General features: G+C 50.2%; 4 protein-coding genes across 5 annotated transcripts; 2 read left to right on the forward strand and 2 right to left on the reverse strand.

The window, feature by feature from the left end:
- Window positions 1-2,475: 2,475 nt before the first annotated feature.
- On the forward strand, window positions 2,476-4,758 carry LOC112898973 (elicitor-responsive protein 3). The gene is made up of 5 exons (XM_025967299.1): window positions 2,476-2,746; window positions 2,875-2,940; window positions 3,720-3,846; window positions 4,020-4,134; window positions 4,537-4,758. Exons 1-5 carry the CDS (start codon window positions 2,680-2,682, stop codon window positions 4,558-4,560), a joined length of 399 nt encoding a protein of 132 aa, XP_025823084.1. The 5' UTR covers window positions 2,476-2,679; the 3' UTR covers window positions 4,561-4,758.
- Window positions 4,759-5,417: 659 nt separating this feature from the next.
- On the reverse strand, window positions 5,418-6,098 carry LOC112898974. The gene has a single exon (XM_025967300.1). The coding sequence runs from the start codon at window positions 5,911-5,913 to the stop codon at window positions 5,638-5,640; it is 276 nt and encodes a 91-aa protein (XP_025823085.1). The 5' UTR covers window positions 5,914-6,098; the 3' UTR covers window positions 5,418-5,637.
- A 4,103-nt stretch (window positions 6,099-10,201) lies between these two features.
- LOC112901568 (tRNA-dihydrouridine(20) synthase [NAD(P)+]-like) lies at window positions 10,202-15,858 on the forward strand. Of its 2 annotated transcripts, XM_025970504.1 has the most exons (10): window positions 10,202-10,420; window positions 11,159-11,264; window positions 11,719-11,857; window positions 12,029-12,137; window positions 12,221-12,357; window positions 13,131-13,267; window positions 13,588-13,694; window positions 13,851-13,978; window positions 14,512-14,602; window positions 15,490-15,858. In XM_025970504.1, exons 1-9 carry the CDS (start codon window positions 10,376-10,378, stop codon window positions 14,564-14,566), a joined length of 963 nt encoding a protein of 320 aa, XP_025826289.1. In that variant the 5' UTR covers window positions 10,202-10,375; the 3' UTR covers window positions 14,567-14,602; window positions 15,490-15,858. The 2 variants fall into 2 exon arrangements, 1 of the variants encoding a protein (XP_025826289.1); XR_003230324.1 differs by lacking the exon at window positions 15,490-15,858 and having other exon boundaries at window positions 13,838-13,978.
- Window positions 15,859-16,601: 743 nt separating this feature from the next.
- LOC112901567 (L-type lectin-domain containing receptor kinase IV.1-like) lies at window positions 16,602-19,072 on the reverse strand. Its single transcript, XM_025970503.1, has one exon. The coding sequence runs from the start codon at window positions 18,835-18,837 to the stop codon at window positions 16,828-16,830; it is 2,010 nt and encodes a 669-aa protein (XP_025826288.1). The 5' UTR covers window positions 18,838-19,072; the 3' UTR covers window positions 16,602-16,827.
- Between the last annotated feature and the right edge of the window lie 213 nt (window positions 19,073-19,285).

Raw genomic sequence — 19,285 nt, forward strand, 5'->3', positions numbered from 1 at the left:
GGCGATATCGATCACCTTGTAGTCGCAGTTAGTATGCAAGACAAGGAAGACGCCTGCAGGATCACATGCCGCACGTTCCACACTAGCTAGTTAATTAGGTGATCCGTTCGAAGCATCAACTAACCCCAGAAACAAAGTACGCAGATGCATGCAGTCAACAAAGGGTACATAAACATGCTTTTCACTTCTCAAGATAGCAAATCTTTATAGGAGTCACCTTTAATTCCACAGCTGATCGGTCACCTTTGAGAATGAGCCGTCGAATCTAACTGCCCTTCAAGCTCTTTTACCTAATATATGTTTCAAAGGCTGTCAGGTACAAGTGAAAGACAATAACCAAGAAACAAAAGAAGAGTTTTTGCCTCATCAATTATATACCTTTTCTTGCAAGTTTTTGCAAAGTTGCTCTTTCCCTTTAGCTTTGGTCTCCAAATTATGTAAGTTTTCTTCTAGCTTTCTCAAAGAATCCTCCTTAAATCTGCCTTCTTGCTTAGCTCTTTCACGCTAACATTCATTCAGCAGGAAAAATGTAAATTATCAGTGTCAAAAGGCACAGAAAAAAAATTAATCGTTGGGCTAAGTGGGAAAAAATAAACAGAGGAAATGCATCTTACCTAGAAAATCTTGGGCGCGGGCGGCAGCGGGGCGCGGGGCCGGCGGCAGCGAGCGGGGGCGGGGGCGGGGCCGCAGCGACGCGCGGGGGCGGCAACGGGGAGCGGGGGTGGCGGCGGCGCAAGGGGGAGGCCGCGCACTGGGGCGGCGGCGCGGGGGCCCGGGGCGCGGGGCGCAGGGGCGGCAGCGGGGCGCGGGGGCCCGGGGCGCGGGGCCGGCGGTGGCGCGTGGGGGCGCGTGGGGGCGCTGGGCCAGCGGCGGCGCGTGGGGCGCGTGGGGGCGCGGGGCCGGCGGCAGCGAGCGGGGCGGGGCGGCAGCGGGGCGCGGGGGCCCGGGGCGCGGGGCCGGCGGGGGCGCGTGGGGGCGCGTGGGGGCGCTGGGCCAGCGGCGGCGCGTGGGGCGCGTGGGGGCGCGGGGCCGGCGGCAGCGAGCGGGGGCGGGGCGGCAGCGGGGCGCGGGGGCCCGGGCCGCGGCGGGGCGGCGGCGGCGGCAGGGAGATGGGAGGGGCGGCGGCGGCGGCAGGGAGAGGCGGCCCGCCGCGGCAGGGAGAGGGGCGGGCAGGACGGCGGCAGGGGGCGGCGGCAGGGCGGCAGGGGATGGGAGGGGCGGCGGCGGCCGGGGATGGGCGGGGCGGCGGCGGCGGCAGGGAGATGGGAGGGGCGGCGGCGGCCGGGGATGGGCGGGGCGGCGGCGGCGGCAGGGAGATGGGAGGGGCGGCGGCAGGGAGATGGGAGGGGCGGCCGGCTGAGGGAGGGGTATGCGGAGGAAAGTGCGTCGCTTTGATGGGAATCGAGGCCAAGGATGCCTGCCAGAAAAAGCGGTCGCTAGTGTATTTTGGATTCCCGAAGAAGCGGCGGTGGGAACAATCAAACCCATAATCGAAGCGTTTGGCGGGATTTTCGATTTTTCTCACCGACAATCCGATTTTAATCGGAACCAAACAGGCTCGATATCTGCGGCGTAAAAGTTGCCACGTCTCAAGGGAAGGGATGCACCCTGTACTACTCCACTACTATTTGAAACTTGAAAAGAGCAAAAACTCCCTGATGTCTTGTGCTGCTGCTGTAAGCAGGGGGGAGATCTTGTCTCGGTCTGCAGAACTGACAAAAGGCGGCGCCGACAGTCTCGGCATTTTGTTAGGGATGGGGACAAGCGCCGACACACTGCCACGCCGCGCCCACGCAGGCACGCACGCAGCTACAGAGGAGGGACCGAGAGAGGACCAGCAGGGCACCGCGTTGTTCGAGCAGCTTGGATCTACGCTGGCTCCTTGTCACGGAAATGAACAAACCCTCTTGCCAACCATCGCTCTTGCTTAGTGCTTCGAGAGCTGTAGAGCATCTAGAGTCTCTCTTTTCCGCGATGTGATGTAAACGAGCCAAAAAGGGAAATTCCAAACACATCTTTCTACGAGCTCATATAGTATTAGTAGGGGAGTGTGCGCAGTTACAAGGATGCGATGCGAAGAAGATGCTTATCACGTAGACTTTTGTTCAGAAAAAAAGGCCTGAAACTACACACTTCTGGCCCAGGCCCGTACGAACCTTACCTTTCTCCCGCTAGGCCGGGACTCTGGCCTAGCTGGCAACCTGGCATTGACTGGCCCACATCACATTCCTCAGCAGTCGTAGAACAAAAAAGCCTCGAAATGGAATGATACCCACCGTCACCAACACGACGATCCGGATGGATCAGAAGATTCAGAACCCGCCCTTCGGCACGAGCTAGCGGCTGCCGGTTTCTCCGGCTTTGCGCTCGCGAAACTGGCGCGAGAAGCAATCATCCATCGTCACCCGTCGGTGCGGCGTGGGCGTTGACTCGCACGCGTTCGTAACGCCGACACGCCGGGGAGGCGGGGAAGCCATGCCGCCTCCATGTGGAGAAATAAACGCGCGCGTCCTGTCTCAACGCCTTCCGTATAAATAGACCCGCGAGTTGGGATCGGGTCTCGCGATCTAGGCGTTTCGTTTGGCTCCGCTGCGAGCTCGAATCGCGTGATCGATCGAGCGGCCGGCGGCGGAAGAATCGGGTCGAGATCAGGCAGGCAGGCAGCCCGGAGGGGAGGAGATGGCGCAGGGGACGCTGGAGGTGCTGCTCGTCGGAGCCAAGGGCCTCGAGAACACCGATTACCTGAGTACGCACGCTTCGGCTCTTCCCCCACCTTCGATCGTGGAAATTTCTGCAACTTTGCTGTGGTCTCACCGCTCTTGAAAAGTGGCACCAATTCTTGCTAGCTGATAAAAACTTTGGGGCTCGTTGCAGGTAACATGGATCCCTACGCGGTTCTGAAATGCCGCTCCCAGGAGCAGAAGAGCAGCGTTGCATCTGGTATTCGTGTCTCTATTTCTCTTCAGTTTCTGTACTCGTATATTACATACTCTAATTCGCTAGAAATGTTGTCTTCAAGTTATAATGTCATCAACAGTCTGCAAAAACAGAGTTGCGATAGCAGGTAGTTCTAGTTCAGGTCAATGGTACTGGCTTGAATACTGATCATCAGTCAAATGTAGAACGACCACTGGGATTCTGTGAAAGGTTAGTTTGAAGAAGTGAATACATTGTTTTTCAGGAATTTCTATTCATCGTGCGCGCATCGCAGAAAACTCTGTTCATCTTCCTCCTCCAGCTGCGGTGGCCGGACTACGGGGAACGGGGTCGCTGGGGCCGGCTGTGGCCCCCTTGTTTTTCTCGCTGGAAACATGCAACTGCGTTGCTGATAGAAACCTAAAACACCGATGTCATGTTACCGTTTCATGTGAACAAGACACACACTCTGCAAGTAATATGCCAGCATAGTTGAAGAGCCGAAGATATCTTGAAAAATTACAACTGAAGATGTGCAGAAGGATAGGTTCAAACCAGAGGAACTGTTTATGTTTACCTTCCCGCAGTAGTCACATCTTGTACCAACCTACCGAAAAACACAATAAAACAGGATCCATCGTGCCATTCATTACCGAAGAGGAAATGGTCTTGCTTGGCAACCGCGAAGCATCTTGTGGAACGGTTCTGTACCAAATGGATATTGGATGGTTTCTTAGTGCTAATGCTTTTTGTGTCCTTGACTTCCCTAGCAATTTGTAACTTGATGTCTTTGTGCACTGCAGGGAAAGGAAGTGATCCTGAATGGAACGAGACCTTTGTGTTCACCGTCTCCGACAGCACAACGGAGCTATTCATCAAGCTCCTGGACAGTGATGGTGGCACGGATGACGACTTTGTTGGTGAAGCAACGTAAGTACTTGTAACCGATCATGCACGCACAAGTACAATATATACAAAGTGACACACCACCAACAATAAAACTGGTTTTCGTCGCTCTTGCGGTTTGCAGTTTTGAAGATGCTTTGGGATCCAAACTTTAACGTTTGCAGTGTTCATTTCAATTGTGTGCCCTGCTTCTGTAGGGTTCCTCTGGAAGCAGTTTTTACAGAAGGAAGCATCCCTCCAACTGTTTACAATGTTGTGAAAGACGAAGAATATCGCGGGGAAATCAAAATTGGTCTCACCTTCACTCCAGAGGTAATTGTCTTACATAGTCACATCCATTCGAAAGCTGGATTTTGAAATGTGATACACTGAAAGGTCTGTATCTTTTATAAAAATGTTTTTGGATTAAACATAAACAATCTTTTCCATAAAACCTTTTTTAAAAAAAGATCACACGCAAGCGTTAGTGGGTAGTTTCTGTTTGCTAGCAACTTATGTGATAGCTGCCGCCGTCTGTGGATGTCTCTTCTGCCTCCTTTTGCTTTTTCCTGTCTAGTTTCTGTCTATGGCAAAGATAAGTACTTTGCGTATTTTGCGTTAGTGGGTACCTTATCTCTCTTTCTGTTGCTTTCCATTAGCCTGAAGATTAGGAGCAGGGTTTTGCTCTGAATTCGTCTACAACCTGCTGAAATGCCTCTTCTGATCTATTTGCAGGATTCTCGTGACCAGGGTTTCTGAGAGCCAGTCTTCAAAAGAAGCACATTCCATGATGTTTTACCACAATCTGAAATGTCTGCGACTTGTTACTCTAAAACGAGACCCCGTATTGTTGGCTTGTTGTGTACTGAAAGTATGTAATAATGCTGTTGGCCACTTGTATGAACTACGGCTGAATCCCGCTCTCGATGTTCATCAGTTAACCTGTCGTAATTCCAACAGGCCGTGACTGCCGCAAGATCTCACCTGTCTGCGCTTTTCTCTGAAGGTGTCCATTCCGTGCTCAACCGGGACAGGATCCAAGAAATCATCATCTTGCGTTGCAGTATGCACTAGGGACTCCGGACATCTCATGCATGGTAATCAGCACCGTGCATGCCTTGCTCTGACACCCATGTCTCGGATGATGAGACTCGACCGTGGCTTAGCGTTCACTCAACCTCATGCAGAGAGAGGCCCCCCGGCCGCGGCCGGTCTTCTTTGACCTTCCAGTTCCAGCTGCTGCACTTCACGGCCGTATCTCTCTGCCTCCCCCTGTCTCTCTCTGCTGGGCCAGTAGATTAACCTAAGCCACTAGGATTTATTAATCGTCCTAGGCGACGATCCTTGCCATGTGATCTGGGCGATAAGATATGTAGGGATGCTGTTGAGGCTGGCGTGGTCGCAAGCGAACAAAAAGGCTAGTAACTCGAAATCATAGTTTCAGCGGGGCGGCGACAAAGCACCAGCTTGTCCGGGCTCCCCATGTCCGCTTGCTCGCCGCGGCGAGCGGAAATGACGCTAAAGACCCCTGGACTGGCCTGGAGGAAGAAAACACAGGCGGGGTTGCTCCGGGTGCAAACCTCCAGCAACAAAGAAACAAGGCGAGCTCACGATCATTGTTGCTGTCTGAATCAGATCTTTGCTCGGAAGAACATGGCAACAAAGAAGCATGCATGTACAATCTCCGCTTATGTTGGATTAGATTCAGAGTTGCTCTACTGCTCTGCTAGCTAATTACAGTTACGGGCGAGCATCTATCGCCGTGTGTGATTGAGCGAGAGAAAAAAAAATGGAAGCTGAACCTAGAACGAAAAACCTGCGCGTCCTCGATGGATCCTAGTTGTGCAGCGGGTTGGAGCCCTGCGGCACCAGCCTCTTGGACTCGCCGAGCACCGCCTCGGCGTCCCGGGCTGCGGCCGCGGGCGCCGTCGCGCTCGCCGCTGCTACCGTCGTCGTCGCCGCCGCCGCCGCCACCCGGCCGTGCCGCCTCCACGCAGCCACGTCCGCCCTGGGAATTCGGTGGCCGCCGCAGCAGCCGAACGCGGCGAGCTCGGTCGCCAGCAGCAGAAGCATCGCGAGCAGCAGCCGCACGCTCGTGCCGTGCCTCTCCATGCTCGCCCGGAGACGCACGGGGAGGCCGGGAGGGAAGGAGGGGAGGGGCGCTCTCGCTGGCCTCGGACTCGCAGGAGGAGCGCTCTGCAAGTGCAATGCCCGCACGCGCCGCCGTGTCGCGCTGCGTGTCCAGTTGAGCGTGTCTGGTGGTAGTAGGTGCCGGTGCGCCGGCGCTAAATAAGATGGGGCTGGCCACCGTTAGTCCTGACTCCCGAGAGTGAAAGGCTTGTGCTTTGTCTGAACGAAAGGTGGTCACTTGACTCGGCGAAAACAGCAGCCGACCAACCTAACCCCCGTGTTCGTGTGATCGTGTCGCGCAAATCTCATGCGCCTGACGCCTAATCGCGAGGCAAGCTTGCCGACGTGCCGGATGGGGTGGCATCGGTCGTGTCTGGTTGCCTATGTTTGTGCGGTCATGTCCCTGTACCTCTCCCTGTGACTCAGTGGTATGTTATCGATATCTCAGTGACTCAGTGGAATGAGCGAGGCGATTGGTTTTTGTGATGGCTGTGAAGTTACTATTGGGCTGCAGTTTGTGAAGAGGACCTTGCTTGCATCACACAGAAAGCTTCAAAAGCGACGCTGCCGCATTTCTCTGTTGCATGCTTTTATCCCGTCGGTCTCACATCAACTTTGCCCATCTTTTGAATAGGCAAACCACTGCTGAATTACAAGACACAAAAGTTTTGCTAGAAAAATTACACTAATTAAGATGACTGGAGAAGTGGAGATAGCAGTCAGCAGCAGACTGGCAGAGCTTCCTATGATTCTGAGGCAGACACGGGCCAAAGTGTGAAGTGGGCCAGAAGGCGTGTCTCCTCCCAAGCCCGCTGCTTCGGCCCACCAGATGGGAAATTAAAATTAAAATTCCAAAAAGGGGTGCCGGTTGAGAAAAATTTGAAAAATGGGTGCCTCCCGCCCGATCATCGGGCGGGAGGTGTGGGGCCGGGGACATCCCGCCCAACCAGCGGGCGGGACCCTTAAAAAACTTTTTCCAGGCCCCCCGAGGGCCCCTTCGCGAATAAGAAACTTTTCTTATTCGCGAACGGGTCCCTGAGGGAGCATCCCGCCCGGCCAGAGGGCGGGAGGCATCCCGCCCGGCCAGTGGGCGGGATGTTTAGAGCCATTTTTTTTATTTTCCTTTGGAATTTATGATTTACAATCTATTTGAAATTGAGACTGTTTTCAAATGCAATATTGATTCGCCATATTCTTTTGTATACATATAAAATTTTAATTCAATTTTACGAAGAAGATTGCTCTATCTAAAATTCGTATGAAGATGGTTAAACGATAACGTTTTGCAACGTAGAATCCGAATATTACGACAGTACGATAGATCAACCGATTAAAAAGAAAATAGTATCATACAAAAACAGTTTAAATATAAAAAGTTCACCAAATCAAGAGTATCTACTCCGCATGTCCCGAACCTCGCGCTCTCTTGGGCCTCCCGCCCCTAGTCCTAGGCCGTCGGCGTATGTGGTCCTCCGAGTACGTAAATGCATCTGGAGCACGGTGAGGACGAGGCGGAGGAGGTGCAGGTGTGAAGGGGTCATCCTGGGACTGTGCACCTGGAGCGTCATATGTCTGGGATGGGCCAATGATGTCAGGCTCGGCGCCGCCGCCCACCAGCTCTGACCAAGTGGCGGAGCCGCCCTCCCAGGCGTCCCAGTCCGGCACACCGAATGGACCGCCGTATGCAGGAGCTCCCGTCGACCATGCATGCTGAGCATAGCCATAAGAGTACGGTGCAGCTGGCCTCGAGCCTGACGGGAGAGACGGTCCTGGAGCATAGGCGCCAAACGTCTGAGGCTCCATTCTTGCAGGAGGAGGTCCCATTGCCGTCGAGTGCATGACTACAAAACGAAATGAAATTAGTCGTGTAAATCATAAGTGATTGAAATGGCAATTATGAAGAACTTACAGCTTGAACTAGCGGCAGTACCGCTGGACGCTGCGTGCGGTGCTGTAGAGGTCGACGGGCCAGCTGTGTACACGTGGGCGGACGCATGAGATGAACTGGAGGTCCCCACGTCGTCTCTGCCGCGACACGTCAGTGCACGTAACGCTCGCGTCAAGCTGTCTTGAATCTTACGGAAGCTGTCCTTGTACTGTGCCTCCGGTATACGCACTCCACGTTCAATCAACGTGATCTGAGATGTAGCTTCGACCTCCGCGAAGTTGATCAGATCGATCTGCATACGTAATGGGATGCAGATTACTATTGGTATCGATATTTTAGAAAAAATATTTAATAATTCAAGTTGCGAAACACGTACCGCGCCACGCTGGTCCTGATCACGGTACGAGGGATACGTGTCAGAAATGGTCGGCTGGTGCTGATCCTCCGCGTCATGAATATGTGAACGAGTGACGTACGGACGCGTACGAAGGAGGTACCAGCTCATCTGAAAAAATTACACAACTGCATCGGTACTCCTCGTATACAGAAACGTATAACAGTAAATTAAAGAGCTTAAAAGAACTTACCCGTCGATCGGTCCAAAGCGAACCCATCGTGGGGCTATCCTCGTCCCACATCCCGTACATCTCGGGTGGATAAGGCTCTTCGCTGATTAGGGGACGCGCTATGGCGAATCGCTCGTACGACCATAGCTGCAGCAGAAGTGGGCAGCCTGTGATGACGGCAGTCCTCTCCGTCTTCAAACAGGCCTGGCAAAGACCTCGGTACGTCGCAGCAAGCACTGCCGATCCCCAGCTCCACCCAGGTACCTGGCCCGGCTCCGCATCCGCAATCGCGCGCGCGTATTGCATGAGCACCTTGTCCACGTAATTGCCGGTAGAGTTGCAGAAAAGAGTCCAGCCGAACAACCATAACAGATACGCCTCCAGGTATCGTGACACCTCGTACTGCCCAGCCAGAGGGTGCAGATCCTGAGCCTGTAATATATTTGTTCAAAACTTAGAGGTACTCACATATGATTCAATTAAATTAAATAAAAAATAACTGGACGTACCCTAAATTGTATTACCCAACTCTTGGCGGGGCCGGGCAAATCAGGTACGTTCACAACAAGTGGCGGGTTCGCGGGACCAAACCGCTCCTGCAGCTCCACCCTGTCAAGCCAGCGGTCGTCCAGGTGCAACAACTCCTTTGCTACACGAGGGCGCAACTCGTGAAGCTCCTGCCCCTCCACCGCAGCCAGGTACGACCTGTGCCGTTCATCGATGTGCGCGTCAAGGAGCTCTGGTGTCTGCGCCATATCTGCATGAAAAATATAAGTACCGTAAGACACATTCCTACGAACAATTGAAAATACTATAAACTATTTACAATAGAACTAACCTAACAAATATTTATAAAAGCTATTCAAAATACTGAAATCTATTCAAAATATAACTACCCTAAAAAATATATCTAAAAACTACTGCAATTATAAAAACTATTCAAAATATAACTACCCTAAGAAATATTTCTAAAAGCTATTCAAAATACCGAAACCTATTCGAAATATAACTAACCTAAAAAATATATCTAAAAACTACTGCAATTATAAAAACTATTTAAAATATAACTAGCCTAAGAAATATATCTACCAACTATTAAAATACTCAAAACTATTTAAAATAGAACTATCCTAACAAATATTTCTAAAAACTATTGAAAATACTGAATTCTACGTATAACTACCCTAACAAATATTCGTAAAAATAATTAATAATTATACGATTATAATACCTCCAAACCGACGTGTGGACAGGGCTTCGCCGCTTCGTCTCCTCTCTTCCTCTCCTCTCCTCCTTTTCTTTTTTCTGATTTTTGATGAATTTTATGAGAATTAGGGGGTGGGTGGGGGCTTAAATAGTGGGGGGGGGGGACATCCCGCCCGTTGGGAGGGCGGGACGTGGGCCTCCCCCCCGTTGGGGGGGGCGGGATGCCCCCAATGGGCGGGAGGCCCACGTCCCGCCCTCCCAACGGGCGGGAGGCCCCTCGGAGGACATCCCGCCCGTTGGAAGGGCGGGATGTCGCCTGACTTTTCGCAAAAAGGCCCCTGCGAAGAGGATTTCCTCCCCCCGCCGACCCCCCGCCCGTTGGATGGGCGGGATGCTTCATCCCGCCCTTTCATTGGGCGGGAGGTGCCCATTTTTCGAAATTTCCCAAACCGGCACCCTTTTTTTGAATTTAAATTTCTTTTTAACCCTTTTTTTAAAAAAATTCAATGGCCAGTGGGCACGCTTTTCAGCAGCCCGGCCCAAACCCAACCAAGGACAGACCGGAGAAGACACGGTGCCCTGCTTTGCTCTGCTGCCTCCCGCACCACAAGCCCGTGCGCGCCGCCAAGTTTGCCTTTATTCTCCCACAGGCCACAGCAGTTTTCGCCGCGGACGGCTCCACTTCGCCTCCAAGTTTCGCGGGGCAGGAGGGGCAGGGTGTGTGATTGTGAAGAGTCAGAGGCGGAGCAGTCGGCGTGCGTGACGGCTCGGTGACGCGGTGGGGATGGAGTACCGCGACAAGCTGGTGCTCGCGCCCATGGTCCGCGTGGTAACTCCCCTCGACCCGAGCCCCTCCCACGATTCCGTCCTCTGGATTTACTTAGCCGTCTCTCATCCGGGGGCATACGACTTCGGATTTGAGCTTTAGTCTCAAGCTCTGGATCTCTAGATTTAGGTCTCTGTTTTCTTATGAACCTAATTTGCTCTCGATCCAGCTCTGCGCCCTTTTGTTTTATGTCGGAAGTGGAATAATTATGGGACTAAGCTGTGTCTTGGTAACCATGCTGTTGGATAAATGACTGTAGTAAGCATGCGACTAGGTTGTGGTTTGGTTTCCGCTTTTCCTGCTGCCAATGAAGGAATGAAGTTATTAATCATTTCGTGGATTACAAGCTACTGTAGTAATAAACAAGTACTGAATTAATCAAATACATTTTAGTGGGGTTAGTTATTTTTGCCAGTGCTAAATTAGGGCGCTTAAATTTTTCTCTCCTGTACATCTGTTAAGTTTATGAACGGACAATGTCATTTAGTAAATGAAAATAGGCACCATTTTCCTTTACCAATAAATTCCCATGCTTCCACTGCCAGCATCATAGTGAGTAACCATTTACAACTTCAGAGGTTTTGATTAACAGCTCAAGAGTACCAGCACTCCCTTTGGCATGGGTCATGTTGTACATCTCATGCCTATGAAGCTTTTTTACTTATCTACTCTGTGTGTCTGAATTTTCCTTTCCAAACTTACTATGTAACATCTGCCTTATTTTCTTACTTATCTTTGCAGGGCACCTTGCCATTCAGGCTACTGGCTGCTGAATATGGTGCTGATATTACTTATGGAGAAGAAATAGTTGATCACAAATTCTTGAAATGCGAGCGTGTTATAAATGGTATCATAGTTCGATTCATATTTGGCATTCTGATGTGATCTATTGGTCCTGCAACTATCTCAATTACATTAGCAGTTTGGTCTACTCATCATGCATCAATTGCTGTTGCTATCTAATATGTTGGGTATCATAGTATTGCAAATAACTTTACCCCATAATATTGCATCTGAAGTTGATATTGGATATATTCATCTTAACTGACTCTTGGATGATAGATGTCTTGTAATTGGGGATCGGGGAAGGATAGGGCAAATGGCTGAATGAGTTTATGAAATTTATGAATGATTTATGATTTATGATGTGAAGTGAATGCTATTTACATGTGAAGCTAGGGCGTTTTCCATAGCACTTCAAGTAGTTGTCTTCTTTGTTCCATCTGCTGTTTAGATTTATTGGACTTGCACTGGGCTGTATAATTTGACACATCCTAATCACCTTGCAAATTGTTTGCCAGAATCTCTTGGGACTACTGATTTTGTTGAGAAAGGGACTGACAACGTAGTTTTCCGTACATGCCCACAAGAAAGGGGTAGGGTTGTATTCCAAATGGGCACATCACATGCTGTGAGAGCACTTAAAGCTGCTGAGATTGTGTAAGTTTTGTTTCTGAGACCTTTTAGCATCCAAGTTCTGAAGTAAGCTGACATAAATGCTGTGTTTGTGCCAGGTTTGGTACATAAATTTGCTTGATCTGATAGCATTAGATATATGTTACTTCTTGTGTTTTGCGTATTTCTTTAACTATAGTATTTCATCCTCTCCAGGTGCCATGATGTTGCTGCTATAGATATCAACATGGGTTGTCCAAAGTCTTTCTCCCTTAGTGGAGGGATGGGTGCCGCATTACTCTCCAAACCTGAGCTTATACATGATGTACTTGTCTTAATTGTTTCCTTTTGCTTTTTCCATACCCCATATATCCACCGTGCTTACTCAGGCTATGCATAGTAATGTAGATTTTGACAACATTGCGGAGGAACTTGGACACAACAGTGACATGTAAAATCCGTCTTCTGAACACACCTAAGGACACTGTGGAGTTGGCACGCCGCATTGAAAAAACTGGTGTTCCTGCTCTTGCTGTACATGGAAGGTAATGACATATAGAATTCTACTTTTGAGCTAGTGGTCTGGTTGATAATTGCAACCATTCCTACTCTAGCGTTAGAAGCGTGCGATGTGCCATCTGCATTTTTCAATCATGTCCTTATGTCTGTCAAGCTAAATTCTTGAGTTTGAGATTTCTGGTTAATTGCAACCATTCCTACTCTCGCGTCAGGAGTGCTATTTGCCATCTGCATTTTTCAATCGTGGTCCTAATGTCTGCCAAGCTAGATTCTTGAGTTTGAGATTCCAAATGTCCCTGGCGGCACGGGTGAGGTGGTTGGGTTGCTTTTTCCCCCCCTTGTTGTGGTCCCATCTTGGGGTGGGTGTTTCAGTGTTGTATTGCCTTCTCTTTGAATAAATGGCAAAGCTCCCCTTGGTTTGCAAAAGGATTCAAAATGTAAAATTTATTCATATGCAGAGCTGCAGAGTTATTGGCTCATAGTGTCGTTATAGTGTCTGTAGTATGTAGCTCAATTTCTTTGGAAGTTCAAGTTGTATGACTGTCTGGTACTCTTGTCATGAAACTGAATATACTTTTTTTTTACTATAACGAAACTGAATATGATGCAGGAGATGTCAAATATAAATATTTCATTTTTTTTCTCTGCTCTAATTTTATTTTTGGATACAAATCAAAATTTTGTTATTTTTTTTTGGATAATTCCCTTCCCCAGAACCCACCTCCTCTGGAAACTTTCAGTACTGAGTATGCCATTTTATAACTGGTTTCCCTTATGTTGGTCCTCTTTGAAACTACAGAAAGATTAAAGACAGACCAAGAGATCCTGCTAAGTGGGATGAGATAGCTGATGTTGTGTCAGCCCTGTCAATTCCAGTTATAGCTAATGGAGATGTCTTCGAGTATGAGGATTTTAAAAGAATTAAAGATGCTACAGGTTTGTGTTTCTATTAACACTGCCATTTATCGTCAGTTTGTGTTTTAATTTGGGTTCTTCAGCTCTATCAGTTAACAATCTTGAAACTGCCTTTTAATATGCATTTATTGGCACTTCCACAATACTTCTGAATGCCATCAAATATTAGTCATAACTTTGTTATTCATGATGAGCAAGCATGCAGGAAACATGGTTTCTGAAAAACTGTGAATTGATATTACTGCATCCTTGCTACCTGTGTTGCTTAAGGTGCATTGGCAGGATCTTTGTTTCTTGTTATTATCAATGATAGTTGATATCTTTGTTCCGATAACTGTTAGGTGCCGCTTCTGTTATGGTTGCTAGAGGTGCCTTGTGGAATGCCTCTATCTTTTGTGCCAAAGGAAAAACACCTTGGGAAGAGGTCAAAAGAGAGTATGTAAGAAAGGTATTTAATTCCAGTGTTGTTTGTTTATATGATGTCCTATTCATTTCGAATTTGTGCAGAAACATTCGAAACTTGTATGAGTGCCTACCAAAGTTAGGAGTTGCGTGTTTTTCTGTTTGCATTTAGTACTGATATCATATTAGTCTTTGGTGGCAGAGCGTATTGTGGGATAATGATGTGAAGAGCACGAAACATACCTTGAAAGAAATGATAATGCACTATTCTTGCCTTGAGCTGCCTGAAGGGAAAGGTGTTATAAAATGTGACACTTCTGCAGATTTAGCGTAAGTTCAGCCGACTTTCATTTGTTTTCTTTTGCACATGATGTGTTAACAAAGGAGTATATTTTTACATTATTTGTCCATCTATGCTACTTGGAGGTTTACAACTCGTTTGCTAGTTTACTCATCATAATGCTATTCAGGTTGTTGTGTTATGAGGACCATTTGTATAACTAGAACATTTCCTTTGTTATTCCATGGTTCCATTTACCTGGATCCAAATCTTTTTGACACAAGTGACCTGTTCAAGACATGTTTCTGACAATACCCCCCCTCCTCTCTCTCTCTCTCTCTCTCTCTCTCTCTGGCAATGCATATCACCTCAGTGCCTTGAATTTTGGAAACCACATCATGGAGCCTGTAGTTGTTCTATTCGATCTCGATCTGCAGTATTTTTTTATGAAAATTCAGCAGATTTTATTTTATTTAAAATATTCATAAGAGGATGATTTTCATGAAATCACTTATTCTGCAACATAGTCCACATATCCTGCATGTCAATTCATGTTAATGACCAATTTCTTCAAATGTTTCAGGAGACTATACGGGGAGGAGGAATACTATAATTTCGTTGTTTCGAATAGGAAATGAACGCAATTTGATGTTGTGAGATCTCTTGTGGACCAGGTATCTATTTTCATGTACATTGGGTCTAGAGCTAGTGAAAAGGAAATAAAATATTGTTGGAAATTAATGAAATTTGGTAGTTTCATATATCGGAGTACTTATATTACTGCTAATAACAATTACATGCACAAATAAGTATGTTTGCTGACCAGGATTTCAAAAAATTAAACGGTATTTGCTCCACTTTGTTGGCCAGGAAGTCTTTCCTAACAGTGGCATGTTAGCTGGTCTATATGGTATATAAATTAGAGGTAGAGGCTGTGCCTGTCAGATATTGATCAAGAAGACAAGAACTGGCCAAACTAAATGGCATTTTCCCCAGAACCAAGCAGAACTGGTGAAACCTGTCTGGAACTTAAAGAAAGATGTTGTTCACTTATATGTGTTATAACTTGGTATAACTTGTTGTTCACCTAAATTGTAACTTTAAAAGTTTTTTTAATGATATACAGTAAAAAATTTGCTATAGTTCAATGATCGTTAGGAAATCGAGTAATGCTTTCGACTTCATGAATGATTGAACCTGTATTTCTGCCTAACAAGCCTAGTCTCTCTGAAAAATGTACTACCAAGAACCTTTATAACCAAATCTGTGTGTCTGAAAAATGTATTACCGTAAGCAACATATTGTAATGCAATGTAATGGCTGAAATCAATGTGGAATGGCACTTCTTCCTGTGAATAACTTTGGATTAAAAGTTTGGCATTGTAGCTCCAGATTGGCTAGTGTAGCTTGCAGTATTGCCTTGATAAGGCATCGCAATTTTTCAGTTCTTTGGGCCTGTTAAATTGTTTAATGATCTTTTCACTTTTATTTGCCATCTACGCTGAGATTCTCTTGCAGCTTCTGCTTGGATTCCTATCTCACTTCTATTAATGGGTTTCAGGGGGGATCCATCCTGCCATCAAAGAACACGAGGTTATTTGTTTTGGCGCTGTCTGGTCTAAGTCCACTGGTCCCGTGAGGATTGACAAATTGACTGTCTTCTTCGGGGCACTGGGGCTGTTGTTGTACTGGTAATGGATAGGTATATACCTGGAATTAAAGAAAAAACACCATATTATCTGAAGCTCATACTAATTTATTTGGTACTATAGATCATGAAATCTTTTCATGTATTGTTGGTGGAAATATTATGGTGTTTTTTTGGTGGTAATTCAAGTAGACTTTGATATGTTGGCTGTATTGTTACAGTCCGATGGTGTAACAAATATTGAAAGTTTTCATGGTATATCTTTGATTTGCAAGCCTGGCAGTTATTATTTGTCACCTCACATCGTGGCTCGTGCAGTATGTTAATGCCTCATACAGTCATACAGATCAAGCTCACAATGACTTTGGAGGGGAGGTGCTTTGGCACCTCTACTCCCCAAACAGTTGTGGTCTGACACTTGTTGCTGCATGGTTGCTCAGAATGGAAAAAAAATTGTTACACCAAATGCTTTGGTGGGGCTTCAGTCTACTTCAAATGCTTTCTATCTGCATCTGGATGGGTAAAAGCCTGCATCAGCCATGACATCGCAGATGATTATACTGACACGTGCATCCCACGGTATTCCCTTCCAGAAATCCTCTTATCTTTCATATAGTTTCTGCACATAGACCAACAATTGATGTGGATGCCATCTTCGTGGTGCCCAAGATGCAGAAATGTCGTGCAAATCAAGTCATGTTACCGAAGAAACGCTCGAGACATAACTAAGTCGACAAGCCAAACCTAGCGTTCAGTTCTCGTGGACCGAAATGGCTGCAGACCAGAAAAATCGTATCGTGAACCGTTGGGCCAAATAACTTTTGATACCTTCAGAACGTATGTACTGGAAAGTTCTGAAGCTTGGCTTCAAGGCTTAAGCAAGTTGAATTACACGTCTGAGTAAGAAAAGAAAGGACGAAATCTGCAGGCTCCCTTGATACCTCATGCAAGTTCAGTGATTCAGTCGCTCTCGCTCAGTCATGTGGAGCGGCTTGCGATCTGAGAGATCAAACCTCAATCTCCAGTTGTCATCAGCAATTTATCGTCTGAACATTAAGCTAAACCGAGCACATCTTTACATTGAGGTCATTCACACTATATTCAGGCGCAGAACTACTATATAGTATAAGGTTCTGAATTGCAGTCTCGAAAAGGGATGGTGAGGGTCTGAAGTCTGAACTAGAACATAACGAGAGTAAACTCTGGGTAGGTAACTACAGTCAAGTCACCCGACGATCAAAGATTCAAGGCTCATCTCCCTCCGGAGAGGTCAGAAATGGCGCTGGCGCCCGTCGTGGACGTCATCGGGAACGCCATGACGTAGGGGTCGAATCCCTGGTCCTGCATAAGCGCCAGCATGCTGAGGCCCTGGTACGTCGGAGAGAGCTCCGGCAGCGGCACGTCGCCGTCCAGGTACTGCACCACCTGCCGCATCCCCGGCCGCGCCCCCGGCAGCGGGTGCGAGCACAGCAGGCCCAGCCTCAGCACCAGGCTCGCCTCGCCCTCGGCGAAGTCGCCCCCCAGGCGGCGGTCCACCGTGTCCGTCACGGCCCCGGCGCGCCACCGGTCGAGCACCCAGTCCACCAGAACCTGGCGGTTGTCGCGCGCGTCCTGCACCACGGGCTTCCGCCCGCACGCCACCTCCAGCATGAAGGCGCCGAACGCGAACACGTCCGACGCCTTGGACGCCTTCCCCGTGTGCCCCAGCTCCGGCGCCATGTACCCCATGGTGCCCACCACGTGCGTCGTGTGCGGGTCGGTGCCGTGGTCGTACAGCCGCGCCAGCCCGAAGTCGCCGAGGCGGCCGCTCATCTCCTTGTCGAGCAGGACGTTGCTGGCCTTGATGTCGCGGTGCACCACCACCTGCTCCCAGTCCTCGTGGAGGTAGAGCAGGCCGGAGGCGACGCCCTTGATGACGCGGAACCTCTGCGCCCAGCTCAGGGGGACCTTGCTCAGGTCGTGGAGGTGCCTGTCGAGGCTGCCGTTGGGCATGTAGTCGTAGACCAGGAGGAGCTCGCCCTTGCGCCGGCAGTAGCCGTGCAGCTTCACGAGGTTGCGGTGGCGGAGCCGGCCGATGCTGACGACCTCGGCCACGAACTCCCGCATCCCCTGCCGGGACCCGTGCGCCACCTTCTTCACCGCGACCTCCACCTTGGACGCCAGGACGCCGCGGTACACCCGCCCGAAGCCGCCGATGCCGAGCAGCCGCTTGTCGCTGAACCCGTCGGTGGCGTGGTACAGGTCCTTGTACGAGAACCTGTGCGGGCCGAACGTGGCCTCCCAATCCTCCTTCACCTCCGCGTACATGCGCCGCCGCCGCAGGAGCGCGAAGACGGCGGCGCCTACAGCGAACACGAGCACCGCCGACGCGATCGGCAGGACGATCTCCAGCGTCTTGGACCGCGGCTTGGGGGTCGTGACCGGCAGTGTGGGCAGGGAGGAGATGTTCAGCGCGGGGGCGGCGCCGTCCATGCTGAAGCTCCAGCCGAGCACGTAGTGCCGGCAGAAGAGGATGCCGGACGCCGACGAGAAGCCTACGTACGCGGTGTCTTCGATGACGGAGGAGAGGTTGACGGTGGTGGAGAGCAGGGGCTTCTTGGGCCGGGGCGCCTCCAGGGGCGCCATGGTGACATTGACCTGCATGGTCTGGCCGTCGAAGTCCACCCACACCTGCATCGCCTTGCGGCTCACCAGGCTCAAGTTCCGGAACGCGCCGCCGGTGGCGTCGTCGTAGTAGCCGGCGTTGTCGGCGTCGACGGAGTTGAGCCCGTTGACGTCGATCCCGACGTGGTTGCCGCTCATGTCGTTGAACTCGGAGTTGAGGATGGTGTCGAACTCGACGGCGAAGAGGTGGTTGGTGGCGTTGCCGTTGGTGGCGGAGCTGACGAGGCCCAGGAACTGGCCCGGCAGCGCGGAGGTGAAGTTGCGGCTCTTGGCGACCACGAACGCCATGCCGTGGCTGCTGAGGTCCACGTACGCGCCGATGATGCCGATGACGAAGGCCGTGGAGAAGGACCGCATCGCCGTGCCGTTGGGCGTCCGGTGGAACCGCAGCGGCGCCGGGTAGAAGGCGTGGCCCTTGAGCTGGGGGGTGGCGTTAGTGAGCAGGAGCAGCCCGTCGGGCGTCACCGTGGCCATCCCGTCCAGGGTGAGGTTCGCGCCCTTGAACCCGTCGAAGACGAACCGCTCGTCGGCCGCCGTCGTCACCGCAGGCAGGAGCCCGCCGACGCCGAGGAAGAGAAGCAGAACAAGCAGCGGCATGGCTGCAGCGCCAACCGGTCTCCGTGCAGTGCAGGCTCGGGACTACCAGTCAGTCTACCACTAACCTCGAGCAAAGGTGGTTCGGCTGTGGCCTCGGTGGTGGCGCTCAGTGCTCCCGGCGGTGTTTGTTTAACACGGCACGGCCGTCGGCCGCCGTGTGCGTCTTCACCTCTTGGCCTCTGGCCGTGACGCTGACGCCGGTGTGAAGTTGACCAGATTCGCACGTCAGGACTCGGGAGCACCACTAAATCCTCATTAGTCATCAGCACCTACCTGCCGCTCCCGCGCTGATGGCGAGGGGAGTAGGAGGGAGGGGTAAAATTAAAAAATCTCTCATCTCGGGCCGTCGCTGTCCGAATCACCTTGCGAAATCATACTGCCATTGGAACGAACAATCAGGTGCGTGCGTGCGGCCGATGGTGTGGACGCGTGCGGCGTGCCCCCGTGT

This window comes from Panicum hallii, chromosome 7 (assembly GCF_002211085.1).
Source record: "Panicum hallii strain FIL2 chromosome 7, PHallii_v3.1, whole genome shotgun sequence".
NCBI classification, from domain to species: domain Eukaryota; kingdom Viridiplantae; phylum Streptophyta; class Magnoliopsida; order Poales; family Poaceae; genus Panicum; species Panicum hallii.